The 20,855-nt window shown below is 42.3% G+C and overlaps 1 protein-coding gene across 1 annotated transcript in view; it reads right to left on the bottom strand.

Moving 5' to 3' along the window:
• Positions 1-1,152: 1,152 nt before the first annotated feature.
• CDCA8 (cell division cycle associated 8) overlaps positions 1,153-20,855 on the bottom strand; it is a 28,547-nt gene continuing 8,844 nt past the window's right edge. The window contains exons 3-10 of the mRNA XM_006886464.1: positions 16,309-16,349; positions 9,713-9,785; positions 7,971-8,056; positions 6,418-6,482; positions 4,390-4,485; positions 2,973-3,099; positions 2,170-2,256; positions 1,153-1,197 (exon numbers count right to left, since the gene is read on the bottom strand). Of these exons, the coding sequence (XP_006886526.1) occupies positions 1,153-1,197; positions 2,170-2,256; positions 2,973-3,099; positions 4,390-4,485; positions 6,418-6,482; positions 7,971-8,056; positions 9,713-9,785; positions 16,309-16,349 (620 nt within the window). The remainder of the gene's footprint in view (positions 1,198-2,169; positions 2,257-2,972; positions 3,100-4,389; positions 4,486-6,417; positions 6,483-7,970; positions 8,057-9,712; positions 9,786-16,308; positions 16,350-20,855) is intronic.

The raw sequence follows: 20,855 nt of genomic DNA, 5'->3' as shown, positions 1-20,855 counted from the left end.
CAGACTGAGTATCAATAAAAACCCCACAATTTATTGAAATCAGGGTAACTTTAAGTACTCTGATAAAAACAAATCAACTTAGAGTTACTATAAATCAGGAAAACAGTATGTACAAGTCTTAGGCAAGAGAGGAATAGCTTGAACAGAACTGGTCTACTAAAATGGTCATAAAGAAACAGTAAGAGTCATTCATGAGTAAATTGATGTACTTTAAGCCTGAGGGGGGTCGTGTCCCCATATTCTTGGAACATGTCCGATGGTTCCTTGTGGCAGAGGCTGGCTGGAGACCTCCTTGCCACAAGTTGATACCTGGTCCCCTGGTAGACCCCACAGGAAAGAAGTGCTCTTTGCTGAGACTATAGACCTGGCAGGGGCCGCTGGACCATGGATGGCTGGTCATGTAAAAACCTACGACAATCTGAGCTCTCCTATTCCCTTACCCAAATTCCCACCACTAAAGAGGTAGAGGAGCAGGACTTGGAAGCTGCCTCCAAACCAATTTTTGGTCTTCAGTAAAAAGGGATAAATTAAAAAAGAATAAAGAGATAAACACAACACTTTCTTAAAAGTCACAGCTATTAGGCATGGCAGGTAAGGTTCCGTTGCGCCGTGCAGTTTCCATCACAGGAGAAAGGAGCTGGGTGTGGGAGGGCTGAGGTGTGCACGTCTTGTTCAGTCCCTCCCAGCTTCCTGGATTGCTCTCCTGCGACCCAGAGTGCTTGCTTCTCTGAGCCTCCCAGCTTTTAACGTACATAGAATGGAAATGCCAGGCAGAATGTTCCCTGATGAGAGGAAGTAGGCAGTTTTTTTCCCAGAACATGAGGCTCTTCCATCCCACCTCCACTGGAGGTAGGGCAGGGCAGAGAGGGGCCGCTCAGCAGGCAGTAGGTCTGAGGGCAGGAAGGAGAATTCAGCGGGGAGAATGATGGGAAGCTCTGATTTCAGAGATGCACCGGCGAGTGTCTGGGGTCACTGAGGTTGGGAGACGTGAGGCCGGAAGCAGCAGCAAAGCTGTATCTAATGAAGGGGAACAGTGTGTCTCCAGCATGTTCTCTCCCCAAACTTCCTAAGGATAACACTCAAAGAAACAATAAGGCTGAAGGGAAGAAGTCTCTCGAGGGTCATCTGCCTTGGCATCGTGGAAGAGCTGCCTCATTTGTGTGACTGTAGGCTCTTGCAGATCTCAGCAAGGCGACTCTGAAGGAAAAGGAGAGGGGGGTGGTTCAGAGAATTTGGCGTGCTGGCCCCGTTAGCTGTTTCAGGCCAGTCAGTGGAACTGGAGCCAGCTGGGTCTGCGAAGGAATTCACAAACCTTTCTGAACCTCAATTTAAAAGAGAATATCCTAAATGAAGAACTGAAGGTATAATTTGGGAGCATTTATATTCTTATCTAGCTAACAACCATCATAGGATCTAAGTGGCTTCTAGCACTGGGTTCAGGAGGATATGCTTAGAAAGTCACCTCCACCATGGCCCCCTGCTCCTTCTTAGAACACACAGAAGGTGAGTGGAGGCAGCCCTGTTTGCACCAAGTGTCCCATCCTAGGCTGTCAGAACCAGGTGTGGTCACCTGACTAAAGCTGAGGCAATTAAACGCCTCCTCTTAGATGGAACAATGGAGTGGGAAGTGTGGCACCCAAAGCCACATATAATGTTAAGGAACATGAGAACCACGATTCTTGTGGTGATGAACTGCCAGGAGGATGGAATAAAGATGTGCAAAATGAGTGCATGGACCCTGAAGACAGAGAAGCTCCAGTTGTGGGTTGCACTAAATGAGGGTCCATATACTCGTACTCCTGAGGTCCTGGCCTCTCTAGATGGCTGACTATTCATCCCTTTGTTGCTGAGAGAGTCCATACAAACTCTCTTTACTTTCTTAACTATTGTGAATTTCAGTTCCTGGCAGTAAACCATGTCCCAAGGACCCTGCCACTCACTGCCACAGGAGATAAAATTTTTATTCTATTGTAGAACTTCTATTGGAGGCAATTTGAGATATTACTTTAGGGGGAGAGCTGGTGTAATGAAAATAGGCCCCAAGTCAAAATCCCTTAGGAAAATTAGGCAATACAATTCTTATAAAGCATCAGCGCAGACTCAAAAGGCAATCCGATGCAAACCGAAACTAAGCAAGCAACTGTGTGGAGATGACAAAAGGAGACTTACGGAGAGTTTCTTAACATTTCCCAAGGCCTCTGGGTCCAGCTGTGTGAAATCCATCCTCCGCAGGTCACTGGCCGGTAGCCGCATGCTCTGTGTGGAAGGGAGCATGTCATGCCCTTTAGGGCAGGAATCCCCTGCTCTGGTAGCCCAATAGCATCCCCTTGATATTCTGCACTTGGTGGAGGGGAATGGCTGGGATGGAGAAATCTAAGGCAGGCAGGAGGGGGTGTCAGCACTAAGGAGACAGTGACTCAGTCAGGAGCTAGATAATCCAAGTGCAAAGGCAAGCACATTCATAGAAGAATCTGTCAGGCCATGCAGAAGATAAACTATCTTTCCCTCAAAGGAGCTATGCTTCCAACTTGCTCAACTCAGTCCAAGGGAACTGGGAGCAGCCTGCTTCAGAACCCCTTCAAGTTACAAAGTGCGTGAAGGTGCACTCAGGTTTCCCCTTTTAGACTACACACACAGGAAGGTTTTCTCCTCTCTGCTTCAATCAATGTCTCTCTCCCTGCACCCATCACATGATGCTGTAGGTAACTGTGTACTTGTCTTCCTGAGTATTCAACCGCTGTCTCAAGGGCAAGAAGCATGTCATGTACATGTTGGGCCTGCTACGAGACAGGTGGGCAAATAGTTACTTGCTGAGAAACAGAGTTGGGCAAAGAGCTTTCCTCCGCAGGCCCTACGACAATCACAACCTCTGTGACCAAAGGAGTCTGAGGGAGGGAAGGGGGTTAGAGACCCGGGGAAATAACGCCTGGCTCCACAGCACGGTGGCCTGGCTTCTCTCTGCAGCACTTCACCTCTCCGCCTCCCACCGGCACAGTGAGGAAGATCTCTTTGTTGTCGGCGAGGGGGCTGCCGTTCACAGAGATGTTGTAAATCCGCTCTCTGGCTGCTGGGGTGCGCAGCCCTGGAGTCTTGAAGACCCTGGAAAGTGAGAAAAATCTCTGTGAAGATGGTTTGGCAGTTTGAATGACACCGGGGTCTTCCAACCCCCATCTGGCCTCAAGTTCCATTTCTAAGAAGGCAAGTTCTAAATTTGGGAGAAAACTGTTTTTTAAGCAGTAATGACTAAACACAGCTGGAGAAAGGAGGCTGTAATTATCACACATCCATCTAGCTGAAGTTAATCTGCAGCCATGTAAATTTTAGGTCCATAAGCCCCAAATGGATGCCAGCCATCCACAAAGCCAGAAATAAACTGTGGTTGATGTATTTTCAAGAGTGCCTGAGTGTCTCCATCCATAAAACTTTGCCAGGGTCAAAGGAGGATGATTTGGACATTTATTATTATGTTAATGCCCCAATTTAACTTTACTAAGGCATTTAAATGCTGTTACCGGTTTTCCTCTATATGTCCTTATTAGGCTCATATGAAAAATAGTAGTAAGGAGAGAGAATTCAATAAAAACTTAAATCTCCCTCCTTGCTCCCACCCCAGGGAGGACCACTTTCCATTCAGTTTGTTGTGTATCCTTTCAGAAACTTCCTATACACATAAAAACAAATGAGATCTTACATTACACACATCTGCAACTTGCTTAGAGATGCTCCACGATCATGAAGATTTAACCCTCTCAGCAGGCATGGCCCACTTATTTCTTTTTGGTGGCTACATAGCTTGTCTTATGAAAACTACTGAAGTCTGTTTGCAGAACAGGTTAATGTGTTCTGGAGCTAAATGAAAGGCTGCAGGTCAGGATCACTCAGAGTGGCCTTGGAAGAAAAGGCATGGTGACTGAATTCCAACAATCAGCTGCTGAAAACCCTACGGAGACCACGCAACTCTGACATACCAGGGGTTGAGGGACTGACTCGACAGCGACTCGTTTTGGTCTGAAAGGTGTCATGGTGCAATAACATCCCTATTCAGGTTGCCCTCTAAAAGGATGGGATCAATTATCCCCATGGGTATAAGAAAGTGCCTACCCATTTAAGAGGGGGTGGTGGTGGTCCACAGGAAAGACCTCTCAAGTTACACAGAAGCTTTCAAGGAGATGCTCTCTTCTCTCTCATCATATAAAGAATTACTTAGTACTGAAAATGGGTGAGGATGTAAGGCCCCCCTCGAGGGCAAGGCAAACATTAGGAAACTCAGACACTTGCTGTCTTCTGCGATGGCTTTTCAGAGGCTAAGGAATCAGGCCTATTTACTACTTTTCTGATAAATGTTAACTCTGAGCTTTCATTAAATCAAAGGGCTGCTGTATTACTGACCTTGAATCAAACCTGGGTGTTACGCCTGGAGTTGGTTTAATCATAGACAGCTCCAATCGGCTCACAGCTGGGGTGACAGTGTTACCACGGCTTGACCTACAGGAAAGAAACAGCCAATAGGTAGCCAACTCTCAGGTCCACAACAGTAGAAGCAAAGGCAGCTAATACTTGGAGAGAGCACAGTGAGGGCAGTGCATTTATCCTCATTTCATAGATGAAATGATGGAGTTTAAACTACTTGGCCAGATCACATAGCTATTTAAAGCAGTCAGAAATGTGAACCCAGGAGATAGACCTTAACAGTCTGCAGATTTCCTCAGAGAAAGTTCAGTCATTTAGCTAGTTACAGTCCCACTATTACTGCTCAGAAAGAAATAAGGAGTCTCCTCTTCACAAACATGCATTTCAACCACTATTCCTCTAGGTTTGTTTGAGATGCCTAAATAGTTTAAGTGACGAACAGCACCAACAGTTCAAACCTGTGGGGATTCAAGAATGAGAACTGCAGAATCCTACTTGTTCTCCTGTGAAACATGTTCTTAGACCAAGAAGCAGCCATTCATACAGAGCAAGGGTTTAAATTTAGAAAAGGTGTTTGTCAGGGTTGAATATATCTATTTCAGATAGCTATAAAGGTATCTGGAGTGGATATCTTTCTCCATATCTATTCAGTGTGTTCAGGAAATAAATAATTTAAAAAGTTGAACTATATGAAAAAGAATGGTATCAAGATAGGAGGAGGACTCATTAACAATCTGTTATATAGATGAATAATGTTGCTTGCTAAAAGAAAAAAAAGAAAGCTTAAAGCATTTACTAAAGAAGATGAAAGACCACAGAGCCTTCAATATACATTATGTCTCAACATTAACAAAATCCTCACAACTGAACCAATTGGCAACATTTTGAAAAAGATTGAAGCTATCAATCAAGGACTTGATTTTACTTGGATCCATATGACCACCACTCACAGAAACAGCAGTCTAGGAATCAAAAGAGGTGTTGCATTGGGGAAATCTGCTGTCAGGGCCCAAAGCACTAAAGAACAATGCTATCAGTTTAAAAAACTGAGGTAAACATGATTTAAAGAATGGCATTTTCAACTGCTTGGTTATAGAAGACTGAAGAAGAACGAATGCCTTTGAACTGTGGTGTTGGCAAAGAGAACTGAATATACCATGGACTACCAAAAGAGAAATATATTTGTCCTGGAAGAAACGCAACCAAGGTGTTCCTTAGGGGCAAGGAAAGTCTAAGGAAAATTAGTATCAAATATTTTGGGCATGTTGGCAGACGGCTCCAATTCTTGGAAAAAATTGAAGGTCAGAGTAAGATGCACTGACACAGTGATTCAACAATGGGCTGTAACAGTTGACTGAATGACACCTAAAAGCAACATGAAGTCATGCCTTTACTACAATTTACTACACTTTGCTTCATAGAAAAGACCCTCTAGAGATGACTAAATAGGAATAAGTATTTCAATGCAATACTGGTAAAGTTCTCTATCTACAAAATTGGAAGAAATAGTTCTGGTGGCCTAGTGGTAAAAAGTTGCACTGCCAACCAAAAGGCAGGCAGTTTGAACCCACCAGCTGCTCTGTGATAGAAAGACGTGCAGTCGCCTCCCGTGTGATGTACTGCCTCTGACAACCTGCTAGTGGGTCAGCTATGAGTTGGTTCCAACTCAATGGCACACAACAACAACACAACTAAAGATAAAGGGCAGCTCTACACATGGACTGCTAGGTAACTGAAACACAGTCTGAAGTGCTTGCCCTATTTTTTCTGGGTCTGATTCTTCTTTTCTGAATTAAAGATAAAATGTGGAAGGATGGCAAAAAGTGAGAAGAATTGGTGATGGTGTTGGGTTAGACCATTCCTAAAGCCCCTCTAGCTATCCCAAGGATCCAACCATTCTAAGCTCTATTTGAACAAAAGTCCCCTTCACCGTCTATTTCTGAAATGATGTATGAAGCTTCCTCATGAAACCAAGAACACAGCCAAAATGGAAAACCTATTTATTACCTTTTGCTTTTGCCTTTTCCTTGAATGGACTGAGTTCTCTTCTTAGATGGAGGACATCTTTTAACCTGAAGTCACAATCAAAGGAAATGTAGGTTACAGAAAGTCCGGCAGAAAGGTTAATAATACAACTAAGAAGGAAAGTGAAAATAAGAAAGGGAGAGGGGGTGGTGTCAGTGTTAGCTTCAGAAAGAATATCAAATCAATAGTAAACATGGTGCTTTTTTCATGGAATTGTGTGATTTAAGAAATTCAGGACATAGTTGATCAACCAAGGGCTTTTATTAGTTGCTGGCTCAAGTCTCTTTTGAATTTATTACAGCCTGACTCTCCCAGCTCCCTTTATATAAAGTGTTGCTGAGAATGTCACTGCGCTTCTCCCGGGTGCCCTTACCCTTCCTGGCTCCTTAGCTCCTGCAAGTTCTCTCCTCCCTGTCTTCTGAGATCTATCCTCTGATTGTCTGCCTGGCCCTCTGCTTCACTAGCTCCTTTTCCTACATTCACTCCTAGGTTCCATCCTCAGCCATCTTCCCTTTGCGTCCCTGTACAGCCACTACCTCAATTTCGCAATCAGCATCTTCCCTTGATCCTCCAACTATCCCTGACTCTAGGCAGGAATTTCCGTCTAGCCTGGATGTCCTGAAGCAGTGCTAGAGTTAACATGTCAAACACCACCTTTCTTTTTCCAAAGTGTCAGTGCCTCAGCTTAAGAAGTACAATAGCTTAGGGGGGAGGGGGGTAAAGAAAAAAGTGCAACAATGAATGAATGAAAATCCAAAATCTCTGTAAATGTTCTTTAAAATTAATAATTAAAAAAAAATAAGTACAATAGCTTAAAGGAAACCGAACTTCTGAATCAGAGGATAAAAATAATTTTTGGAAACAGATAGTGGCGACGGTTGCACAGCGAGAGGAACATAATTAATGCCACAAAACTGAACATTTAAAACTGGTTGAAACATCAATTTTTAAAGACGTGTTTTACCAAAAAATGATATAAATACTGGTATTTTTCACCTGTACTTCAGAAATCAAATAAATAGAATGGTATTTAAAGATGTAAAAACACACACAATGTTTTCTTAAAAACTAAGTCAAAACTAACAGTATCCTACTGGCTTCTCTATTTCTAGTTTATCCCACTCTCCCATCTAGCCTGAATACTGGTGTTCCTAAAAGACTGATCTGATCGTGTCATTTCCAATTACCAGCTTAATGAAAAGTCAGACTTTCAAGTGTCTGCCGTAGGCTATCCATTATCTGGTCTCTATCTATGCTTATATCCAGCCAAATGGGATGGTTTCTTGTTCCTCAGGCAGACAGAGATCTCTCCCCTTTCCTTTCTGTAGTGACATCTCGTTCACCTCTTAAGGCCTGACTGTGTCCTAACAGGATAGTTAAGGCCTGACAGTTTATTCTATGTTGGAACCTATATCTCTATGTTAGTGGGATCTTCTCCACTAAGCTGCTGTCTCTGGAAAGGCAATAAATGTATTGTGTCTCTGTGCAAGTCCTCAGACCGCTCAGCCTCGTCCTCCACTCAAGTGCCTACTTACTCTTGTAGTTTGAGAATTCTTCGTTTCATTTTCTTCCTCCTCCTCTTCCTCCACTATCATTTCATCCAGGGTTACTGCTTTACGTGCTATGAGAAATAGATGAGCAGTGTGACATTTCTGATGGCAATTAACTTTCAGGCATCCACATTTCTTATAATGAACATACCTTATGCAATTTTGAGAATAATTAAGAAAAAGATCCAAAAATGATGAATACGATTTTTTTATCACAGTAAATTCAGAGAAAAGACAATAATCAGATGGTCAGGAGAGGTCACGGGTTGCTTGATAGGCAGTTTAGCATTCTGACTCAAAGCAGATTTAAGCCCAGTAGACTTGAACTGGAATCGTGGCCCTAGCAACTCACTAGGTCACATAGTTTAAATGCTCTATACCTCAGTGTGTCCTCATCTATAAAAAGATGTTGTCACTATATACATTGTGAGGCTTGAGATGTGAGCCCCCACAACAGTTATCTTTACTCCTAAGAATTGGTGCCGTTGAATTGCAGAGTCTGGCGAGGAGTAGTATACTCTGGACTACCAAAAGAACAGACAATTCTGTCTTGAAGTTCAATGCAACCAGAGTGCTCGTCAGAGGCAAGATGGTCCAACTTTGTCTCCCGTCCTTTGGGCATATTGTCAGGGGTGGCTGGTCCTGGAGAAAAGACATCATGCTGGGAAAGGTGGATGGACTGACGCAGTGGCTACAAGGGGCCTGAGCACAGTGCTGATGGCAAGGATGGTGCAGGACAGGGCAGGGTTCACATCTGTTGTTCATACGTTTGCTAGGAGAGGTAGGTGACCTGATGGCACCACACCACCAGCATCCCCCAAGCCCCAGGACTGGAAGATTTCATTTAGTATTTGTGAAGTGAATGAATATAAATTCCTTTGAGAAGACACACATTCTCAGCAGGTCATAATAATGGTAAATTATTATTATGATTACCTTCTTCAGAAGAGGAATAGGAGAGATGCTAAAAACTCATGATGCAAGACAAAATGTTTTAATATGAAAAAGACTGCCACACAGCAAAAGTTAAAATGGTTCTACAGGATGCCAAAAAGTGAATAATGTAGTATGGTATGTACCAGAAGGAAACTTTGGCTCAAAACTGGGACTAATAATAGCCTTTTAAAAGTATTGAGTGCTTATTGCCAAATATGTACAATCCTGAACAAGGATTCTTTGGAGAAAATTCATGCATTTAATCAGTGGGAGAGAGATGAGACTACAGTTTTAAGTGTGTGGAAGGTGTTCCCCTCTCTCCCCCCGCCCCCACTTGCAACTCTGACACATTAAAACAGGGACACAAAAACAATTTTAAATGCTGGCTGATTTAAGTCTCAGTGTGTTCAGTTCTGTACTCTAATTAATTAAACAAAACTGGTAGACCTCAGAAAAGGATGAGATGATAGAAAATGTAGAAATAGCCCAAAGTGACCTAAATCATCACCCCACCTCCAAAACACTAGGGACTGGCAGGTGAAGTGGGCTCTGGTACCAACCACACAGCTGGCATCAGAACTGGATGGTCTCAGCCTCCTTGGGCGGACTTACAATCGTGGACAATGCTTCCCCTTTTCCTTAACTCACATTATCAGTCTCTTGGAACAGTACAATTAAAGAAAACTTCCAGATTTATGAGACCGAGGACCAAATATTAGAGAAAAGACTTCACCAACCATCCCAGACATCAGGAGTCTTCAGTTCAACCAAGAGTTTTGAAAAGGACTCACCTCTGGCAGATTTCAAGGGTGTCTGAATAGTTTCTGCTGTTAATTTGTTTATTTCTGTGATATCAAGGTCAGCCTGGGACAAAGAGAGCCAGTAAACATCAGATCCATCACATATGAGGAACATTATGTTAAGAAACACTTTATAAAACATTACTTTATACATATAAGAACATTATATATTAGCTCTAACAAAATGTTAAGGCTCCCACAAACCTATTACTCAATTTAAGACATAGAACATCGACAACAACTTGCTTCTAGTTACATATTCTTTTCTACTGGTTTGTCTCTTTCGTAAGTGTGTCCACTATTCTAACTTTATCATTCCCTGTGACTATTACCATTTAATTTCCTACAAAAAAAAAGCATCATCTATATTATGAAATAAATATACACATATGTTAACATGATGATAATATATAGGAACTCTGGCTATCTAGTGGGGTAAGAAGCTGTACTGCCAACCCAAAGGCAGGTGGTTTGAATCCACCAGCTGCTTCAAGGGAGAAAGATGGGCAGTCTCCTCTCGTGCAATCTATGGCATCAAAAATTCCACTGGAGGGTTAACATATATATGAGTGAGCTCTAACTTGACAGCACACAACAACAATAAGAACATATGCACGTCAAATATGGTCCCTATCCTTCCAGGTACATGCTGTTGTTGTTATGTGCCATCAAGTCGCTTAGGACTCACACTGACCCTATGTACAGTGTCTCTGACACACCTAATGAATCAATCCATCTCATAGTCTTCCTCTTCCGCTGTCCCTCCACCCTCCCAAGCATGATGTCCGTCTCCAAGGACTGGTCCCTCTTTGCAACATGCCCACAATATGTCAGATGAAGCCTCAGAATCCTTGCCTCCAAGGACCAGCCCGGTTTAACCCTCTCCAGGATGAACCTCTTTGTTCTCCTAGCAGTTCATGGTATATTATTAAATACTCTTCTCTGGCACCACAATTCAAAGGCATCAATTCTCCCATCATCCCTAGTCATTGTCCACCTTTCTGATGCATAGCAAGTAACTGCGAAGACTATGGCCTGGATCAGGCACACCTCAGTCTCCAGATCTGACATGGTTGTACTTTAGTACTCTGGAGAGGTCCCTGACAGCAGATTTTTCCAGTACAATTCATTTCTTGATTTCCTGACCACTAGTACCAAGAGTGTTGATTATGGTGCCAAGCAAACAAGGATATGTATATTTAAATAATATTTGGTTTTGACTGATCTTTGTGGTTGTAAATTTCTTTTCACTGTTATATAACATTCCAATGTGTGGCTATACAATAATGGCCTTTTCCATTCTCCTGTCAATTTTTTCAGATGTTACAAATACTGCTATTTAGTCATTCATACAGGTCTCTTGTGTACATGCCCACATTTTCTGAGCTGTATTCTTAAGGAATGGACATTATAAGGATGTACGGTAGGCAAACATTCAGCTTTGATATTACATCAGACTATTTTCCAAAGTAGTTACACTTGTTCCATCCCATTAGCAATCAAGTTTCTTATAATTGTTGGTTTTGGCCAACTACCTGGAAGAGATCTATATTTATTCCCATTTAAACAAAAGGTGACCTGATAGAGTGTGGAAATTATAGAACAATATCACATACTAGCAAAATCCTCCTGAAGATTATCCAGAAACTACTGGAAGAGTACACTGACAGCTACCAGAAATTGACAGAAAGCTGGGTTTAGAAGAGGTTGTGGCATTAGAGACATTACTGCCAAAGTCAGATGGATCTTGGCAGAAAGCAAAGAACACCAGAGGAATATCTATGTTTCATTGACTATGCAAAGGCATTTGACTGTGGATCACAACAAATTGTGATTTCCAGCCCCCCCATTTTCTTGAGGAAAATGGGAATCCCAAACCAATTGATTGTGATTATGTGAAACCTATACTTGGATCAGGAAGCCATCCTCAGAACAGAGCAGGGAAACACTGCATGGTTCAAAATAAGGAAAGGAGTGCATCAGGGATGCATCCTGTTTCCATATGAGGCGGAATGTGGCGTCAAGATTAGAGGAAGTCTCATCAACAACCTATGTTATGCAGATGACACGACCTTGCTTGCTGAACTGAAGAAGACTTGAAGTACTTGCTGCAGAAGGTCAAAGACTATAGTCTTCAGTTTGAAGCTCAACACCAAGAAGACAAAGATTCTCACCATTGGGTCCTCTGGCAGTACCATGATAGATGGAGAAGAAATTGAGGTTGTTAACAATTACAGCTTGCTCGGCTCCACAATCAACACTCTTAACACCAGCAGTTAGGAAATCAAAAGATGGAATTGCATTGGGGAAAGCTGTCAGGGACCTCTTCAGAGTACTGAAAAGCAAAGATATCAGTCTAGACACTAACGTGTGCCTAATCCAGGCCAATGCCTTCGCAATTACTTGCTATGCATCAGAGAGCTGGACAATGACTAAGGATGACAAAAGAATCAATGCCTTTAAATTGTGGTGCTGGAGAACAGTCTTGAATATACTGTGGATTGCCAAAAAACAAGGAGGTCTATCTTGGAGAGGGTGAAACAAAGTTTCTCCTTGGAGACTAGAATTTTGAAGCTCTGTCTCACATACTTTGGGCATGTGACCAGGAGAGACTGATCCTTGGAGGACATCATTCTTGGAAGGACACTGGAGGAGAGGAAGACTCTGGATGAGATAGGCTGATTAGTGACTGGAGCAATGGTGGTTGGTGTGTTGGAATTAGTGAGACTGGCTCAGAACAGGGCAGGCTTTCGGAGCTGTTGTACATAAGGTCACGTGACTCGACAGCACCTAACAACTTGCGTCAGATTTCTCATTTTTTATCAGTCTAGAAGGTTTCTATAAGGGTTCTATTATGTTCCTGAGTCCTTCAAATGGGCTTCCAGTCACCATTCTCATTACATTTGTTCACAGTGATGACTACCATCTCTATATATGGGTAAAGTCAGAAGCAGGCATATCTCATGGCCCTTTCTTCTTGTGTACATGGAAATGGCAGAAGAGTTATTAGACTAGGAATGACATCAGTTTCCTCTTAGGGGGCTTTATGAAGAGCTCTGAGGAGGATTCTGAAATTAACTGGCCTTAGCAAGAAACAGTGTGGTAACATGTTAGTAAGAATGGTGATATTCCAGCTAATTTCTGTTCTCTATAAACAAATGGCATTCTATGAAGGCATCACTGATCGCCCACAACGCTGAAGAGTTAACACAGCAGACCTGAAACTGCAATGCTTAAAAAGGTCCATTTACAAGATTGGCCTTTTGCTGGCATCTAGGAACCTGAATTTTGGAGGGTCCTCACCATTTCCTGAAAGTGATTCATTGTACCTAAACTGTGCATACTACCTAGCTTGTGCTAAACATCTTCTTTTGAGAGTATAGAGTTTTAGTACATTTTCGGCAGAGTATAAGAAGCCTTGGTGGTGCAGTGGTTAAACATTCAGCGGCTATCCAAATGGTTAGTGGTTTGAACCCACAAGCCACTTTGTCAGGGAAAGATGTGACAGTCTTGGAAATTGTATAGGGACAGATCTACTCTGTCCTTTAGTGTTACTATGAGTCAAATTGACTTGATGGCAATGGATAAGAAGAAGGTGTCTGTGTGACCAGCCTTTGCTAAAAACCCTGGATATTAAGTGTCTAATGCTCTTCACTGGTAGAAAGCATTTCATAGGTGATGCTACAACATGAAAGTGTTGTGGTGATGCTGTAGATAAAGGCATTTGGATGTTCATCAAAAGGTCAGCGATTTCAAGCCACCAGGCACTCTGCAGGAGACAGACAAAGCAGTCTGCTTTTGCAGATTCACAGCCTTGGAAACCCAATGGAAATTCAACTCTGCCCTACTGGGTCCCTCTGAATCACTGGAAGAATTTAGCAGGTCCTGTGTGACTTCACTGTGAAGACATTCTTGGAAGCTGGTGCCTGAGATTTCCTCTCGCCTTTGCTACTCCCACCTTTCTTCTTTATGGGTTTTGCTTTGTATTCTTTTCACTGTGATAGTCATATACCTGAGGATGACTATAAGCTTAGCCCTGTGAATCCCAATAATCACTAGACCTGCGAGCAGCCTTGGAGATCCTGAGAATTTACTAACATAGGGGCGCTCTGATGGTGTAGTCCATGGGGAGCTGCACTGCAAAACCTAAGGCCAACATCTCTCTTGCAATCTGAATCGACCAGCAGCTGCTTGGGAGATAAGCACTTCCTCCCGTGTGATTGAGAGCCTTTAAAAACCTGCTGGAGGGTCAGCTATGAGTCAGTTCCGACTCTCACAGTAATAAATTTTTTAGAATCAACTATCATTTTTTCCCCTTGAGTTTTAAGACTAGTATTTTATCAACCTGCTGTGGTAACACTGGATGCCAAATGAGCAGCTCTGATTTACAGTTGCACGTGGACTGCAGCAGGCTTGGACACAGAAGAGACTGTGAGGACGGCACAATACAGGGCAGAGTACTGTTCTGTTGGACTGAGTCACTATGAGTCAGAGCCAATTTGATAACATTGTCTGATTTTTTTAAATGGAGGGGAACTGCATTAGCTAATCATGAATAACAATGCATCCCAGACATAATTTCTTTGAAATAATGAATCTAGGAATGTGGGCAATGGGTAAGAGTAAGGAAAAGATAAAGCATGATCTAAGGACATTTTACTAGCTTTTTATTTTAGTTTTCATTTATTCCCTAATCCTCTCCTACAATATCAACTTCAAATTCACTAACCACCTTTTCCCCAATTTAAAAACTGGCTAATAATTATCCTTAGATTCTGAAGATGGCAGAGATCTTCTATTCAACATAACTATGTACCTTTTTTCATCAAACAACTTATGAAGAGGCAATGGTGATGAAGGAAGAAGTAAAGCTGCTCTGAAGGAATTGATCCAGGAACTGATGGAATACCAATTGACATAGTTCAACAAACAGATGCAGCCTTGGAAGTGTTCCCTAGGCTGTGCCAAAAAATCTGGAGGGCAACTACATGGCCAAATGCCTAGAAGAGGTCCATATTTTATTTAAAGCTAGGCTTTAGAGGAAGGTGGCATCGGGATTGGAGGAAGACTCGTTAACAATCTGTGTTATGCAGATGAACCTGCTTTAACTTGCTTGCTTAAACTGAGAAGGGCCTGAAGCATTTGCTGTAGAGGGTCAAGGACTGTAGTCTGCAATATGAATTGAAGCTCAACAAGAAGAAAATGAAGAGTCTCATCACTGGGCCAATTCATAGCGCCATTATATATGGAGAAGAGAATAAGATTGTTAACAACTGCATGGTTCCACAATCAACATTCTTGGCACCAGCAGTCAGGAGATCAAAAGACAAATCGCATTAGGAAAATCTGCTGTCAGGGACTGTGCACCTGATCCCGGCATAGTTTTTGCAATTACTTGCTGTGCATCAGAGAGCTAGACAATGATCAAAGATGACATAAAAAGAACTGATGCCTTTGAGTTGTGGTGCTGGAGAAGAGTACTGAACATACCATAGAAAGTGAAAAGAACTAACAAGTAAATGCTGGAGAAAGACCTCCCAACAAATCCCAAAAAATCCAAGCGGCTTTTTGTGGATTTTAAGGTTCTGTCTCATATCTTTAGGGCATGTTGCCAGAAGGGACGAGTCTTTGGAGGACATCATGCTCGGAAGGGTGAAGAGACAGCACAGAAAAGAAAGACCTCAGATGAGACGGACTGACACAGTAACTGAGGTGATTGAGGGTAGGTGGGTCAGAGAGTGTGAGACTGGCTCAGGACAGAGCAAGGTTCAGAGCCTCAATGCATAGGCTCACTGTAAGTCGTAGCTGACTCAAGAGTGTATAACAACCACCACCACCACAGCATGCACCTTATTTAGTCAGATCTCATTAAATTTTGAGGTCTGAACACATTGTCTCCTCATCTATGAAGGTAGACTTTTGGGAGACTGTGTAGCTCAAGAAAGCTACAAAAAAACTTTTGTGTCCCAGAAAGACCCTCCTGTAGAGCTTACAATTTAGACAGCACTGTGGGAAAGTTCCTGCTGTGTCACATGGATAACTATGTTTGGCTATGAAACTGTGTTTCAACTATGAGTTGAAATTGACTTGATACCACCAATGGCTAATGTTCAAATCTAAACCTTATTTTGCCTTTCATCTCATTGCTTTCAATTCTGATAATTGATGCTGGGAAAGAGACGTGTACCAAGGTCAATAAGGTGAATGATCTTCAAAGTCCCAAGCAAGAGCACTGTCTCTGCAGGATGACACGACAGAACAAAAATCTCTTTTGTCATCTAGCAGGCCAGTCATTATAGCATAAAGACTCAAGATCTTAAAGGAACTCAAGTTGCAGATCTCTATTTTCCCCTAGAGTTAAGGGCAAAGGGTTACAAGGAATCTGCCAAAAATAGAACTCCTTTGCTTAGTAGAGTTTAAAAAGGTCTGGATCGCATGTATCAGCATTTGACACAATTAAATAGCTTGTCAGTTGACATGAACAATGTCCCTGGTGGAACCTCTTCCCTAGTAAGCACCTTTTGTTTTGATTGTGTGACCAGACTAAAGAACTAACCCCCAGTACAAAAATAGGACAGGTCACTTACTTTTGCTGCCTCTTCCAGGGCCTGCTTGTTTCCTCCCAAGGCTTCAAAAGGAACATATTATTTAGTTATTACAGATTTTTAACAAGAATTCATTTCCCCCTAACATTACTAGTTGTCTTTTTAAAACTAGACCAGGTTAAACTCTTGGTCCAATAATATAGTCTTCGCTCTCTAGTCTCCAATCATGACTCTACCTCCTGACCTACTTTACTGTTATAGATTGCATTGTGTGCCCCCAAAAATGTAGAAAATCTTAACCTCCTGGTTATAATTCCAATTGTGTTATCTTTGTTCTGCTAATGAGGCAGGATTAGTGTAAAGATCTATTTTATGTCAACTGAGATTTAGAAGAGAGGAAACAACTGAGCAGAAGAGATGGGGGAAGACACAAGCCAACTCACAGGAAGATCTCTTAGGAGCAAGAGCTCAAAGAGACAAGACCTTCTTCTAGAGAAGACAGAGAAAGCCTTCCCCTGGACCAAGTACCCCAAATTCTGACTTTTAGTCTCCTGAACTGTGAGATAATAAATTTGTTAATGTCACTCATTAGTGGTATTTGTTAAAGCAACACTAAGTAGCTAAGACATCTATCGTCCACCACACTAAATTTCTCACCATTTCCAAAGGTGAGACTAAGTATTCTCTCATGACTAAGTATTTTACCACTTCTTTTTTTGCCTAGAAAACTTGTCTGGACTTGAAGCTCCTAATTCATCTTTCTAAATTCTGCTCAAATGTCATCTCCTTAACAACAGGCTCTACTGTGTACCAAACATTACACCCACCATATCTGACTTCTCACAAACCCTTATTCTACAGAAAGGGACACTGAAGCCAGAGAGATTAAGTATGAATAAGTTACTTGAAGCTGGAATAGAAAAGAGTTGGAATATGATTTAAGATCTGTCTTGACCCCAGAACTGTCTTTCTTTCATAGTAGGTTGCTGCAAAGTGTCAATGCTTGCTTCAACTGTGAATTCCCTGAGGATAGAGATAATATGCACAGCTTCTGGCAAGTCTGGTATATAGTATGTCATGTGCCATCAAGTTGGAATCAACCCACAACTGACCGTCCAGCAGGTTTTCAGAGGTAGTAAAGCACATGGGAAGAGACTGCTCATCTTTCCCCTGTGGAGCAGCTAGAGGACTTAAACTGCCTGACTTACAGTTGGCAGTGCAACTCTTTACCCACTAAGTTACCAGAGCTCCCTGGCATATATTTACCCAATACTCCTTAGAATAATCAACCGTAACAGATCAAAAGGGCATTTGCCCAGGTACAAAGCTCAAAAGACAGAGAGGGATAGGATACAATGAACGGACATGGGAATCAGCGAAGTGAGAAACATGTTACAATATGGGGATTATAATCAATGGTACAATGTCTATGAATGAACCAATTATGTCTATGAATATTCACTGAATTCATAACAAAAAGTTAAAAGAAAACATCAGTAATAAATTTTATTTTTTAAAAAAAGAAAACATCAGAAACAAGATTCAGATATACAGTTAAAGTTTACTAAACCAGGTGGCTCCTTGGAGGCAAGGATTCTGAGCCTCCATCTGACATACTTTGGACATGTTGTAAGGAGAGACCGGTCCTTAGAGAGGGACATCATGCTTGGGAGGGTGGAGGGATAGTGCAGGAGGGGAAGGCCCTCTGTGAGGTGGATTGATTCAGTGACTGGGGTAATCGGGATGGGACAGTGTGATTGGCACAGGACACAGCAGAGTTTAGGGCTATTGTACACAGGGTCGCTATGAGTCGCAAGCGACTTGACGGCACATAACAACAACAGTTAGAAACTCATAATGTCATTGGTCTGAGAATACAGGCTTTAAAACCAGAATATCCTGATTCAGACAGCCTCTCCCATTAACTAGTTTATGAGACCTTGAACAGTTAACTAACCTCTTTTTTCAAGGATAAAATAGTAAAGATAGATTTACTAGGAAGTTATATTCCCCAAAGAGATGGACTTCCCTCCTTAAAAGGAACTACAGAGAGAAGCCAATAATAACTTTATGCCTTAGTTTTGTCTTCTAGAAAACTGAGATAATCTTAATGGTAAGCTTGTTACAAGGATGAAACAATTTCTATAAAACATTTGTTACAATGTTTGGCATAAGAAGTCCCATATAAAGTACTCATTGTTGGTTATTCTATTCTTGGAGCCCTTATATATTTTAATTATAAAATGAGTAAAATTTTTAATCACCTGAAGATACAATGTCTGTTTTAATTTCCTAATCTTCAGGATTAGTACTGTGTCTGACAAATGATTACTGTGTATTTGTAGAAATGTGCAAGAAAATGAAGTAATAAATAAAACTTATTAGTCCTGCTGGTGCAGTCCATAGCATTGCAGGCTAACCCAATGATAGTGTCTCTCTAGTCGTTTGAATTCACCAGCAGTTCCATAGTAAAAAACCAAAAACATGTGTTGAAACAAAAGGCCTCTGCAAGATGCAGAATTAAAAAGAACAAAAGGCCTCTGCAAGATGCAGGATTAAAAAGTGAATTTCAGGGAACTCTGGTGGCTTAGTGGCAAGAGGCTGCACTGCAATCCCTAAGGCATGGGGTTTAAATCCTCCAGATGCTCCGCTGGAGAAAGAGGGGCAATCTCCTCCTGTACCAGTCGGACACAATTCCACGTTACACAATTTAAAAAAAAAAAGGTGACTTTTGTTACTCTGAGATTGTAACAGTATTTTTACTTTCTGTACAATAAAGAAGCTTTGTGTTAGTCTGGGCAAAGAGGGCCAAAGAGAAGAATGAAGAATTCAGAACTCAAATGTTGATGGCCTTGCCTGCTTCAGATAAGAAGGCAAAAGGCCTTGCCTGCCTGGCTAAGCTAGCAGGTGGCCCATAAATCAGAATGGAATGTACCTCCCTAAAGACTCTGTTTATAAGAATCCTCCCCAGTAAGTTCACAGTGTGACTTCCCATTCTGCCTCTCCAGGATGAGGAACTCACCCGGGAGCTCCCCTTCCACCCCCACCCCCCTTTAATAAAGCTGCATTAAGCTTTCTCTTGTTCTCTCTGATTTTCTTCTTTAAGTCCACTAACCTAACCTAACCTAACCTAACCTAACATATGGTGCTGCGAAACCCGGGAGATGAGTTAAGGTGCTGCGCCCCCGCCGTAGGGTGAGTGCTGGCGCCCCTTACTCTCTTCCGAACGAGTCTGTGCAGTGTCCAGATGCCTGAACAGTAAAGTTCTGCTGCTCTTCCTCTCCCCTGTGCTCTGTGTGGGCAGCTGCTGGCCAGATCTCTGCCCCTTTTGTCTTTCTGATCTCTGTGTTCTCCCTCTCTTTCTCCTGGAGGCTCCTAAAGCTAGACCCAATTTATTTCCAGGCATATTAAGCCTTTACTCCTCTGTTCCAAAGCTTTCAAGCTTTCCAGCCCAAACATTGTGAACTCCCATGAGAACCCAGATCTGTTCCATTGGCCTTCCATCCCACATATCCACAAAAAACACAGATCTGTGTTAGAAGGCCAACCAGAAATGCCAGGCATTTCTTCCAGGCTATGATGGCTCTGAGGACACTCAAGCTGTCTATAGCCTCTCTCCACTCGTAAGAGTTCCTGAGATTCCCAGTTTCCAGAGGACGCTTTGGAATTCCGGTTGTCTCACCCACAGATCTGGGAACAATGGGAAGCCAATGTCTATCCAAGCTTTCAAGAGAAGGTCTCTTGAACTGCCTTCTCTCAAATCACTCACACTTGAGTCTAGCTGAAGACCTCTGCCTCAAGATCCTTTTTCTGTAACTGAGCGGCCACAATACTAGCTAAGTAATAACTCTCAGTGGCCTAAAAATAAAACCTTGAGTTCGGCATCTAAACACTTTCTGCCAGTGGACGTAAAGAAACTTTCTTTTGTTTCGCTCCCGTACTTTCCTCTCTGTCCCAGCCTCCACCTCCTCCAAAAATCTCTTTGTCTGAAACCTTGCCCATCCTGACCAATACAAACTCAGCCATTCCTATCCTACCTCTTACATCATCTGTTACCAGGGTTATACCCGCCAAGTTAACCTCTTTGTTCTTTAGTTGCTCTTCTATCCCAACCAATCCAGACTCAGGCATACCTATTGCTCTCCTCCTACTGAGTCCCTCCTATGTCCTCTTCAAAAGTTACAAATGTTAAAAATCCCTCTCTGTGTTCAAAAAAAACTGCATCTTTCTGCTGTAAACGCACTCACCTTTAATCCTATCAAGAACCCCTTACAGCCTCTGTTTTCCTAACTCAGTCATATGCAAATGTAGCCTCGCCACAGGGAGCCTTTCCAATTCTCCCTCAGGTGCAGCCCATTCTGCCACCTTCACTCTCCCCAATGTGTTCAGAAAAAGTTTCCTACATCCACTCTCTTCCTTTACCTTCCTTCTCTTAAACCATCACCTTCCTCCTCTGATCACATAAGCAGCAAAAACACAGGCAAATTTGCCACACCTCTCAGCTCCTGCTTTCCCCCACTCAGACACAGCCCCTCCTCCATCCTGCTTAGAAAAGTTCCCAAAGCAGAGAAAAATGCCAAAGTGAATAG

Source organism: Elephantulus edwardii, unplaced genomic scaffold, assembly GCF_000299155.1.
Source record: "Elephantulus edwardii isolate Elephantulus edwardi_28Jun2011 unplaced genomic scaffold, EleEdw1.0 scaffold00049, whole genome shotgun sequence".
Lineage (NCBI taxonomy): Eukaryota > Metazoa > Chordata > Mammalia > Macroscelidea > Macroscelididae > Elephantulus > Elephantulus edwardii.
This window is presented reverse-complemented; position numbering and strand designations above follow the sequence as displayed.